This window comes from Thunnus maccoyii, chromosome 1, assembly GCF_910596095.1.
Source record: "Thunnus maccoyii chromosome 1, fThuMac1.1, whole genome shotgun sequence".
Lineage (NCBI taxonomy): Eukaryota > Metazoa > Chordata > Actinopteri > Scombriformes > Scombridae > Thunnus > Thunnus maccoyii.
In genome coordinates, this window is record NC_056533.1 from 10810205 (window position 1) to 10823176 (window position 12972).

A 12972-nucleotide genomic window follows, 5' to 3' on the forward strand; every position below is an offset into this window, starting at 1 on the left:
GTATTATTATTATTATTATTATTATTTTACATGTCATGCTTTCGACTAGTTTATTTGATATAGACGACTGTGACTATGGATACGTCTTGCGCATACAGTCTATGGTCTTGCATATGAGAGATTTTGCGACAGAATTTTCTGCTTTCCGTTAGCATCGAGCACTTTACGGCAGGGAGCAGTCTTCCACATGGCCTGCTGCTCCAACCAGGCTGAGGTGTGTTGGAGGTTTGTTCGTCACGCCGGTGTGTAATATTACAAGAGGAAAAACGACACGTTTATGCGCCGCTCGCACTTGAAATAAGACTGAAATGGGTAAAAGTAAAACCACGAAGTTCAAGCGTCCGCAGTTCAACACGGTTGGTTTGCCGGCGAATGCTGTGAAGGAAGTGGACGCTGAGGAAGAAGACCACGATGATGATGATGATGGGTGTCCAGCTGCAGAGTTGTTGGAGAAAGTATGAGCACAGTCCAGTCGTGTTTTCTCACCAGAATGACTTTATGTTTAAGATGTTTTGTAATTAAGTTGTAGTAAACACATCCCTGCCTATGTCTAAATGGTTGAATATAGATATACAGCTTCTAAGTTGATCTAGTGTTTGTATTTATGTCAAAATTCTTTACTTTGGCATTTGTTATGTTAAGAATTATTGCTCTCATCCACTTGACATTTGTCAGTCTGAAGTGACCTGTCTTCAAGCCAGATCTGACACTTTTATTTCTTGTGCCAAAGGAGTGCAGCTGGGGATTCATCTGTGTTTCTGATGTTGAACAGACTGCAGGAAGTCTGAGGTGGGCCAGGTTTTTATGGTTTATTCCATATTATTCCTTCCACAGTTGCAGAGTCCCAGTGCAGACGTGCGAGAGTTTGCATGTGCCAGCATTTCTCGGGTGGTGCAACAGAGCCAGACTATCCCGGGCTTCCTGCAGAGGGATGCTGTGAGGCGCCTCGGGCCCATGCTTTTGGACAGCAGCCTGTCTGTCAGGGAGACCGCCACTGGAGCACTCAGGTGAGTCAGTAGTACTGTGGTGGGCTGTTAACTGCACCAACAGAACCCTGTTTCTGCAGAAGCATTTGTTGACTCAGATGATCTTATTTCATCTTGGCCTTCAGGTGCTTTTGGGAAAACAGCAGGAGAGGAATCACTCATCAGGTCACTATGTGAAGGAGAATTTATAACAAACAGGAGTGTCAGCAGGGGGAGAAAGAGTGAGTTTATAACAGTGACGGTGACGCTCAGTGGGCTGACATCTATGAATCCAGGAATCCTGGGTCAAGTCCTGTTTCACCTAGAAACATGCATGTTTTGAGTCTTTCGGTTGCAACAGTCCTCCAAAATCTCTATCAAGGGTTCTTGAATAGACACCTTTTTTAACTATTAACCAACACCAACGTCACCAGGCTTCCACAGCAAATTTTGACCTGTCAACAACAGGAGGAGGAAGCACTGCATGGTTCTGATGACCCATATGACAGGTGCTCTTCATTGGGGCAGGTAAAAGTACAAAAAACAAAGTCCAGGAAGTATTGCTAAATATTTGTCCTTAAGTAGTGCAGACAACCATGGAAAAAAGGCATCCTGTTGTCAGGTGAAATAATATAGTGAATTTATATATATATACATATATATAATTATAGGCAATCAAGCAGACCAAGGCGTATCGACTCTAAGTCTTCATCAGGGTCTGATGAGACCCTGATTTTTGTATTTTGACTTGTCAAATTAGAAAATATCCAGGTGGAGCTAATAACACTAATGATGGCAATGCTCCATCCCAGGAAGCTACGTGCAAGCACGCAGAATAACTGGCAAAACTTATTGGGATGCAGCATATTACTAGTGGTGTTAATTGCACCTTGGCTCCTCCTGCAGTGACTTGTCAAAACGTCTGCTGTAAGTAACTGTGGCAACCCCCTAATGTAAAGTGAGAAAAATGATTCAGTATAGTGCTTCTTTTCAATTTATGTTTTTTTTTTTTTTTTTTTTTTAATCTTAATGAGAATATTTCTGAGGGTTATTAGTATATTTACAATATGAATAGAGTTTGTTTTCTTTGAAAAAGACCTATTGAGGGATCAAGGCAGAATCTACTGTCTGCCAAATTAGAAATCCCTGCTCAGTCCAGTCAGTGTCACCAGCTGATCCAGGATGTTACCCTGTGGTGAAGGTGGGAAGTCCTGCTTAAAGATACCCCGTGGAGATTTTGGCTATGTTCACATTACATGCTGAAGTGGCCTAAATCTGTTCTTTTTTGCCTCCAAGTGACTTAAATAGGATTTTTTCATGGAAGTGTGAACAAACCAATTTTTACAGATGAGATCTGGGCCACATGCATATGTGATCCTAGATCTGATTCATATCCGATCTCTGGTTATGCGACCGCTGTCGGAACGGTCAGATCGGAATTCACATACCGACAAATAATCCTGGACATGACATGTATGCTAGCACAGCTATGACATCCACGTTTATGATTTGACTGTCACACGAATGACATTATTGTTGCTGTTCTTGTGCACATACGGCTCACATTTCAGTTAAATCAGCACATGTCACTTACAAACATGAATGTGGACCATCAACACAAATAAAAATTCGGAATTGAGCATTAAGGCCAGTGGTGTTAACGCAGCCTGTCACCAGCAGTAAATCAGTTCGACAATGTTTTTACGAGTGAGTGCCTGTTTTTTTTTAAAACATCTTGCATGCAGTTGCACCAGTTTCAGTTCTGCTGGTCAACAGTTGGCGGCGGTGATGTGCCAGAAAACGTAACAATTTGCCAACAAAACCATTGAAGAGCAGCAGCAGGATGTAGGACAGATTATATAGTAATGCTTATAATAAACAGTAAAGAAAATTAGGTTCATATCATGTGTCTTTTACACTCTGCACACCCACGCAGGTGTTTTCAGTTAACCTGACTGATCTCACACACACCTCTCACATGCCTCTTCTGTCCTGAAAAGAGTCTAATCAGGCACATAAGTGAAAACACCTGTGAGTGTGTAGAGCCGGCTATAATAAACGCTCAACTTTTGGGCAGCTTGCAACTGCTGGCACAGACAGCACAATATTTTTTTTTTCTATTAGGATTTACTGATACCAAACCATGTAGAGACGTATGTGTTAACAGCCTCTGCAGTCTGTTATACTGTTAGCCTTCCCATGGTTTTTGTTTACTTGCTGCACAAGCTACGTGTTATGTCGGGATATGCTGTATGTGCTCTTGATGATTTTTTTTTTTTTTTACAAAAGATCAAAAAAGTTTAAGGGAAAATATGTGTTGCAACAGAAATAGCCTGCAGCTAGAGAATATAAACAGAAGATTACAGTAGAGGAAAAATAAGCTTTGCTTCCAATAAGATTCAGAGCACATTATTTCAATCAATTAGGTTCTTTCATGTGGGATATTTCTGTTTTCTGTAGCATTTCGTGTATGGGGTACAGAGGTATTTGTCATATTATTTCTATAGGGGGCGCCATGCTCCAATAAAAGGTACGACTGTAAGAAGATACTGGGAATTGTTCATGATTTGATGGCCTGTGTTATTAGTGTCTCATGACATAATGTACGCAATTATACACTTACTGGTGTTCATAATGTTCTTTTTTTTGTGGGAATCTGACATATTCTCATACCTGTTACATGTCCATCCCTTATTCTAATTAGTTTTACCCCTAAATAACTATCTAAACTCCCCCCAAAGAAACTTCAGTTATGATGACAATCTAAACTGTTTCAAACATCATCCTCTTTAATCAACACTTGTTTTTGTGCCAGAGTACAACCTGAACCCCTGCACTGATTATTGTCCTCCAGCACACCTCAAATCAGCTTACATGTCCTGAATACACACACACACACACACACACACACACACACACACATACACACATACACACATACAAACAAACAGCATTTCTGACAGCAAATCCCCTCCGTCTGAATGATGAGTGTGCGTCTCCCTCTCCATGACAGAAATCTGAGTGCATGCGGAGGTCAGGAGGTATGTGAGGACATGGTGAAGCACGACGTCATGACGCCTCTGACAGCACTGCTTCGGGAGGTGAGACTCCGCCACTGCTTTTAGCTCATCCCATCACTTCAGTTCCTCCTCATCAGCAGCTGCTCCAGCAGGCGAACCATATCCTCAGCAATTAGGTCTCACTCCACACCAAAGATATTCACGATATGTAAATGAGCTACCATTGACCTGTGGTTGAAGCTGACAGTTGAAATATGCGAATCACGTATTTTTATAGATTTTACGAGTTTTTACGTAATAGTTCCTGGTGACTGAGCAGGTAAGTATTTGAATGTAGGTGGATGTACAGTATGTTGCCACGGGAAAAATCTTGCCAGTTTACATTTTAACATTTTTTGGATGGGTGTTGGCAAAAACAAAGTTCATACCTGTTTCGCTTTCATCTGAACACAGTCTGGTTTTCTTTCCAGAGCTGTGCTGGTTTTGATGGCGCTGCAGTACAGATGAATGACCAGAAAAATGCAGTGGAGGACGTAGCCAATGAGGCTGTGAACCTCCTGTGGAATCTCTGGTGAGCCGAGAAGTCATGCAAGCTGGTTGACAGCAGTGTGTTTCTCACTTTTTACTGTATTTATCAAAGGACAGTTTGCTGAACATGCATTCCCTACCACTTACTCCATAGATGCACACAGGTTCTCTCTTGTGAGCTAAACGCCCTGTATTACCAGTCTTCTACTGTTGTCTACTTGGTAGCTCATGAAGCTATTAGGTGTTAAAAAATAAAGGTACATTTGCTACAGCTGTGGAAGAAGCAGAAAACAATCTTTATATACTTTAACCTCCTTAAATTATCTCAGCTAGTCCAGAAAATCACCTGCCCTCTACTTGAATTTTTGTTTCTGCCATTGTTGCTGACCTGAAATCATAGTTATTGACCCAAAGATGATGCAAAATGTCCCTCTATGAGTATTAATTTCTGGTATTCCACCCCCTCGTCCTGCCAGTGAGAGCAGCAACCAGGCGCTGACTGTGTTCAACAAATCGGGTCTTCTCGATGTGGTCATCCAGTGTCTGGACAGACACCCACACAACGTGGAACTGGCTATATCTGCTGGTAGGTCTAAATGATGTAGTGTTAACTTGTTATAATTGGTATTTTTAGTAAGGGTGTATTTATAAAGGTGTTGAGTACATCTCATCTGGACATATGTTCACTCATGGTCACCTTCAATTTTCTCCAAATATCAGGACACAGAGTTCTCTTTCTCCTGGTACTGGTCCTGTTGACATAAACGTGATTGTACCTCCAAACAGTGCTGACAGTCAGATCCTCACCAATGCTAAACTATACATGTACATAGCTGTTAACTTCACTGCTGAGTCAGTGAAGCAGGCAGGTGAGACTCCAGGAAGTCACTGTGGGCTCTTTGGACAGAGCCAGGCTAGCTGTTTCCCTCTGTTTCAAGTCTTTATGCTAAGCTAGGTTAAACAGGCTGCTTATTGTAGCTTCGTATTTATGGTACAGACATGAGAGTGGTATTAATCTTTGCATCTAATTCTCCAAAGCGAATAAACTAATCAAATCTCCCAAAATGTCTAACTGTTCCTTTTAGATCCAGTCCAGCAGATAACATAGACTCACCTGAACATCAGGTGGATTTATGAAAATTGATATTCTCAAACATTATGTGTGACGTGGGAAACGTTTTTGATGTGATGACAATGTGTAAATAGAGCAGACACTGCGAGCTCTGTAATTAGGGTGATCACAGAAATGACTTACAATGTGTGAACTGATCATTGACATTTACACGTGTCCTATAATAGCTATAACTGTACAGGCTCTGTCCTCCCAAATAGGACTTTCACCATTGTTATTGGCAATAAAGGCCTTTGGCAGACCTAACCTTTAACTAATTTGGTTTCTCAACTTTGAGAAGCCAGCTTTTAAGAGAGTCTTTTTTTTTCCATCCTGTGTTCTTCCAGCCCACTGTTTGCACACTGTGACTGAGGATAACCCAGAGCTGCTATGTAGCATGAACACTGCTGTGCTTGGAGCCCTGGAGACTGTGCTGTTGTCATCTCAGCCTGGCATGGCACACACTCTCCTCAGGACATTGGCTGCAGGTAGAATTTGTCACTTGTCATGCCCCCCTTTTTTCCCCCTAAATTGTACAAAACTGAAACTTGGCACTATTACACATTTTGAAAGAGACATTAGATAGTTGAAGCTGTGTATAAATATAGGAAAGAAGAAAAAATATAATCTGAGAAAATACCCTTTTTAGTGCTCTTGATTGAGCTTTATAGAAGTTGCCAAAGCTGCAGCACCCAGATAAACACATCAATTGATGAATCCTTTAACTGTAATACTCATAATATTCCTCCTTTAAGCCCTAACTGAGCCTTCTGTATCACCTCAGGGACACTGTGGAACGTGAAGGGCAGCCTTCCCGCTGCCCGCCAGGCCCAGACCCTCAGCACCGCGGTGGCCACCTTGTCACAGTGCCTGGAACTGGACGCAGGTACGCTGATCCCTGAACTCAGACAAGCAGAAGAGGCGCGCCACAGTAACGCACCGGCTGTGACAGACATGGACGACCAGGCTGCAGGAGAGCTTGCTGTGGAAGAGATGGACGACGACGAGGAAGCACCTAAACACAAGAGGAACGGAAAAGCTGCAAGAGTCGATAACGACTTCTCTGACCTCTTGCCTGTAAGTGGTGTCTCTTACTGCCACCCCTACCCCCGGTACTAATTTGTTAACGCTGTTAGAATGTATCTTTTACATGTCACTATGAGACACGCATTCATGTCAAAACAAGCTGAAGACACTTAGAGATGGAGGCTTTGGCTGTTATGTCAAACCTGTCTGGACATTAACGTCTTAACTTCCTATCAGTGTTTCACAGATAAATGCCGGGAGATCATAATGTCCAAGTTGGTATTTAATTCCAGTACTCTAGATGTCGCTTTTCCTCGTTATGCATACAGTGAGCTTGAGCCCCTCTGGCCATAGAGGTTGACCTGTGAACACAGTGAATCACACTTGTCAGAGAGACTAAAAACCCCTTTCCATTCTCCGTAGCATCCGTCATCCGCTGCCGTCATCAGCAGATTGCAGGAGGATAAAACATAGACGTAAAGACCCAGATGTAAATCAACACCCAATGAAGAGCTCTGGTCTGTTTTCTGATGATCGATCTTAGAAATTGAAGTGTTTCTATGAACGATCTTTTTAACACACTTTTCCCAAATCAGCACTTAAAAGCGAGTGCTCATGCATGCTGTCAAGAGCTGCTTAACGTCAGCTGTCTGTGCTGCTGAAGAAAATGCTGAACAAACTTTAAATTAACGCTGCGTATTCAACTTTCTGTAAGCAGTGCTATGTATGTGTATATAAACAATAAGTAAACAACAAAGCGGAGGTGCAATCCTGATCTGTTCAAGGACTGATTTGGACACTTTGAAAATACAAATAAAAGGCAAAGTGCCCTAAGCTTAAATATAATCATGTAAAATGACACAAATGGACAGAAACGCTGCAACAGTAATGGTATGACATGCACAGAGGTTTGTATTTACGGCGATCCACTTTTGTATTTTGGCGGCGCATGTTAATGGCAGGTGAAAAGGTGACGTATGAGTCATCCAGCAGTGCAAGCCAGACTGACAGAGCAGACAAACCGCCGGGTTCGGAGGGAGCAGACTAGGGACACTCAACCAGGGTTCAACTAGGGACCGGCTTCTGGCTTCCACCACGCTGACAGTCCCCAGACCTGACCTCGGCGAGACAGAGCTGTCCCTCTCAGCTCAGTCACAGCCAGAGCCCCAAGATTGCGGCTGACATTCACGATGATGTTCCAAAATACCCTGTAATATTGTGGGTTACACAATGGGGTTATTTCGATCCAGGCTTCGGTTTTTCTTGCGCAGCAGTGTAAATCTACAGCTACGGAGAGCAACTCTCTGTCACAACACTGCTAAACAGACACAGTTGCAATCAGTAGACTGAATAGATAAGCAAAAATTTCCCTTCTAAAGTAACACCCTCAATGCAGGTTTTCACTCGCATCACCAGTTCAAAATGTGCAATTTGAAACGTCTGGGTACAACCGTTGAAAGAAATCTCTTCTTTGTGGCGGGTAGCTGAGCTCCAACTGGGTGATAACAGTGATAACAGTCATCGTTTTGGGAGGATGTTGACTCACATGGCTGGTTGTTTTTGTCCAGAGGGGCAAGGAGGAGCTGAGGGAGGCTATGGCCTTGCTGACAGCCCAGCAAACGTCCCTAGAGATCATCGTCAACATGTGCTGCTCTGACGGTGAGTGTAGTGGGCACGGACAGCAGTGCTGACCCCGGGCACTTTTCCTATCAACATTATTTCCTGTGACATGGCCACCCAGTATGTGTTTTGTCTATCGTAAAGGCTATTATAGCATGAAATACATGAAAAGAGTTAATTTGAGAACCTAGGAATGCCTTTTGTCGCTCCGCATTAGCCATGTTCGACTTGAATCTGTGTCACGATTGCCCTGATCATAACGTATTGTACGTGTGCCTGTTCAGACCCATCTGACGATGAGTGGGAGGAGACGTCAAGCAGCGATGAAAGTGAAATGGGTGCTGATGGCCTTTGTGATGGAGTGTCCAATCTCATGTCTCCACTGTGTTTGTCTGCTGAGGTTCACGGGGCCTTGATCAATCACAGCATCCCAGAAAAGGCAAATAACCTGTCTGCTTCTTCAGTCACACCTCACCTCGGTCAAAGAGTATCTGCAACTAATCCTCAGTGGAGCTATCACACAAAGTTCATCACAGCGTCAGAAAGTTTAGACAATAATCAGAATATAGTCAATAATAAAAAGTTAATGTTTCTATAATTACCAATCTAAAATATGGTTTAATTATGAGGTGAACCCCAGTCATCTTATACTCCAGGCAGAACGGATTTAATTATTTGGATCTATTTACATATATACACCTATGTGACCACACTGAATAGCATGAAGATGTTTTTAATGTCGTTTTTTTCCCTCTTGATTCAAGGTCCTCAAAAAGACTCAGTTCCCCAAACAGGAAGCCATGGATGTGTGCCATCAGAATCCCTCCTGGAAAAGCCTGATAAAAAAGTAACTCTCTCACTTAAAGTTTCTCTTAAAATCCACTGATCAGAAGTTGTTAAAGGCACTCTTGCACTTTCTGTTGTCACATCTTCACTGTTAAGTTTTTTTCTTCTTTTCTTATCTGCTTTCTTTCAGGATGCAGCGGGTACAGTCCCGGGCGCTGACGTGCCTCCATAGCATCCTCTCCACCATGGACGCTGAGTCTCTGGGAGGAGCAGCAGCCCTGCAGGGAGCGGCACAGCACCTGTCCACACTGGTGTTTGGCACAGCAGGTCTCATATTTATGTCACAGCACTGTAACGTAGCACACAAGTCACATTTGATATTTCTGTGTTTAGCAGAATTTTATATTTATTTTTTATATTTATAATACACACAAAAATGTGAAGAGAAGGGAAAAAATACAAATTTAAGTAATTTCAAGTCTAGATTTTGAATCAAAATTGTGATGAAAAGTGAAAACCACAAGTAAATGTGACACAATCTGATCTGTTTGTAGAATGATCATTTAAAATTGTCAGATGGAAAAAAAGCATTCAAATGTTTAATAAAGATATTTATGTCATAACAGATGACACACAGCACAAATAGCATGGCACACAAATGAAAAACACAGCAGGTATACAGTGTATAGAGTTGCAGTAGTGAAGTATTTAATTCATATGCCAAGTAAATACAGTTGACCTTTTTTTTTTTTTTTTTTAATTTTCAGAGCTACCCAAAGATGAGGAGTTCCTAGAGGCTGTCATCAGTGCCATGCGATCTCTTCTACAGATGATTGCCTCTAAAAATATCCCCCAGGTACAGAATACATCACAGCTTTGGCCTCTCCTCTGGTGATTTTAAGCATTTCCTTTTATGGGTGGTTTTAAAATGTGCACTCCAGTGATTAAGTGTTGCACTTCCATATATCTGGGGATCTCACAAGAGACAGATTAAAAAAAAAAGAGGAATCAAAATCTATGCAGTTAGTAGCTAATACGGGTTAAGCTCCCAACATCCTGGATCCTACATTTCCCATAATGCAACTAAGTGACATCTTTAGTTATTCCTCTCCTGCCTGGTAAATGTCCACACTTTTCAAACCCACTAATCCAGTTTGAAATGCAGACTTTGTGTAAAATTGGTGGAGTGTCTCATAAACTTTGGTTCCATGTTCATCAACAGTGAATAAATACCATGCAAAATAAATACAGAGGCAACACAGAGGCAAGACTTTGTATTCCTCTCAAAGTTAAAAAGCCAGTTCACACCAAACACTGTTAACCATGTTTATTTTGGACAGCTCAATATCTGTGCGGTTGGTTTTGTTTTTGTTAGCACATGACCCCCCAGCAGCTGATGAGCCTGAGCGAAGCAGCCACCCGCTGTGAGGTTGTCAGTGTGAGGGTCAACGCCGTCGCCATTCTAGGCATCACCGGCAGCACATTAGCCAAAGAGAAGGGCACTGCTGAAACCCTTCAGGTAACATTTTTCTCTCCTTTTTCTTCTTCTGGAGTATCTGTTCTGCCTCTAAGAAACTTTGCCCCCACAGTTGATCGGAAACGCCTTACTTCAAATTGCTACAAGAGATGTCGACCTGGTTGTAAACGGAGAAGCACTCGACGCCTTGTTTGATGTTTTCGCGGATGGAGACGAGGCGGAGACGGCAGCTAAAAACATCCAGTTACTACCTGCATTGAAGGCACTTCAACCTGTGTTTAAGGCCAAGGTACCAGATTCATTTCTTCTCTGAATCCTGTTCTTTTTGTTTTATCCGCGTTTGGCTATAAGATATTTCAAATGCATTTGAAGCATTATTAAACCAACCCTCCCACCACAGGAATTTTTGTTTTTTCCTCCTTGTAAACGGTACTGCTCACTATGGCCTCGTCAGTTTTAGGGAACAATAATAGTTTAGCAAGTCACAGGTGCAAAATATTTGTTGTCCTTCTTGTTTTGAGAAATAAAAAAGATTCAAACATTCTCTCGTTATCTTTCCAGTCGGTTGTGAGATTTTTTTTTTTTTTTAACCTTTTTTAATACCATCATCTTTTCTTCTCCTAGATTCGTAAAGAAGGGAGAGGCAAGTACAGCCCTCAGCAGCTGTGTGTGCTGGACAACATCAAAATCAACCTGAGAAGATTCATCGGTTATCTGGAGAAGGTGGTGAAGAAATGAGAACCTGTATGATTTGGAGAGACGTTTGCAGGACCTTAGAATGAGACAGAATATGGTTGTGAAACCATTAAGTATTTATTATGTTGGTAATAGACCGTTTGTTATTGCTTGATTTCAATGTTTATTTTCTCTAAATAATGATTTACTTAGTGATGTGAACGTGTATTTGCTGTGAAGAGAGACAGGGTGGAATCTATTCATTTTTAGTTACTGCATGTTGCAGTAAAGTTTTTTTTTTTTTATTTTCTCCTTCTTCAGTTCATATTCATCATTCAAACCAAAATAGTTGTCAGACTTGAATTTGTATATTTCCACCACATATGTTCCAAGTAACATTTTAATAGATCTGGTGTGGAGACCTGACACCAGATTTTGACACAAATACCCTGATTCTTGTCCCATATTTCAGAGGGCCAAACATTAGAATGAGTTGGAGGCAGAGCTGTTGAAAACTGCTCATTGCAGGCCTGTATAGGAAACATTCTAGTCTCTGCTACTTAATGAGAAAGAGAGGATTTTGTGGATATGAATATTGTGTAATTGAATTTTGTTAATTGATTGGCATGCCTAAAGAAGGAAGAAAAAAAAATCAGTAACTGACTAAGCTGAAAGGGTTTGGTAAGCTCACTGCCAAGTTTGTAATAAGACTAAAATGGATTTAAACAAGACATTCTCTACCTCTTCCTCTCTGTGCCTCCTCCACCTCCCGTCTGTGTTCACAGCAGTAATTGCACACTTTGCGAAGCACTACTGTGTGTATGGAGTTGTAGCTGCTCTTGCAGTGCTACATTTTCAAACTGTTCTGTCTGCAAGTTGCCACAGTGGTGAATAAATAAACTGAAAGCATTCTTGTCAAAAGTACAAATAGATTAATAGTGATCAGTCAGCATCCATAAATGCTGCTACAACAAACCAACCTGCTCTACAACAGAGGAGGTTTGAATAATGTACATGCAGGATAGGGTCATCTCTTTTGCACATGTTCCATTGTTTATCATAATTTAAGAAGCTTACAAAGTAACAATCATCAGCTTTCGATTATCCTCTAAATAAAGGTGACTTTCACCCACAAATGAGTCAGACATGCTTGCCAGATTTGGGTTTCCGGCAACTTTTCAGGGGAATATCAATAAAATTGCATATCACTAAAAAAAAAAGAAACAATTTCAGAGATACATTTGAGGGAGAATGTGTCTTTAGGCTATGAATAAATGCCTTTTTTGAAATAAATCCTGATTTCTTAAGTATGTTGTGAAAAGTGTTTTCTTTGCATAATATGAAGATTATCTGGAGTAGGTATGCATGTGGATTTTCTTATGTCCTCCCAAATGCTGTCATGGAAAAAAAGATGGTTCAACTATAATGATCAGTACTAAGGTTTGATACGAAACATTGCTGTTGCTTTATACTGTAAGGAATTTCTTAAAGGTAATTTCTTATTGAGATTAAACAATAGAAAAACACAAAACAGTAAGCAGCAACACAGAATGCATCATACCAGTGGGGGAAAAAGACAAGGTTATAAAGTATTAGGAATTAGTGCAGAAACGAGTTTTCAGCTGATCAAGTTATTTTCCAGTTATCCAAAATACTTATACTGGTCTCACCACCTCAGTGAGGATATGCCGTTTTTCCTGTTCTGGTCAGATAAAACAAGCAATTTGAAGTTGTCCCTGGGCTCCGAGAGAGCAGATTCAGACA

The 12972-nt window shown here is 41.3% G+C and overlaps 1 protein-coding gene across 1 annotated transcript; it reads left to right on the forward strand.

The window, feature by feature from the left end:
- Nucleotides 1-158: 158 nt before the first annotated feature.
- heatr3 (HEAT repeat containing 3) lies at nt 159-12515 on the forward strand. The gene is made up of 15 exons (XM_042417575.1): nt 159-455; nt 835-1007; nt 3979-4066; nt 4456-4556; nt 4990-5099; nt 5972-6112; nt 6409-6701; nt 8219-8309; nt 8555-8709; nt 9035-9117; nt 9247-9383; nt 9824-9912; nt 10432-10575; nt 10646-10822; nt 11158-12515. Exons 1-15 carry the CDS (start codon nt 309-311, stop codon nt 11269-11271), a joined length of 2043 nt encoding a protein of 680 aa, XP_042273509.1. The 5' UTR covers nt 159-308; the 3' UTR covers nt 11272-12515.
- The last annotated feature ends 457 nt before the right edge of the window (nt 12516-12972 follow it).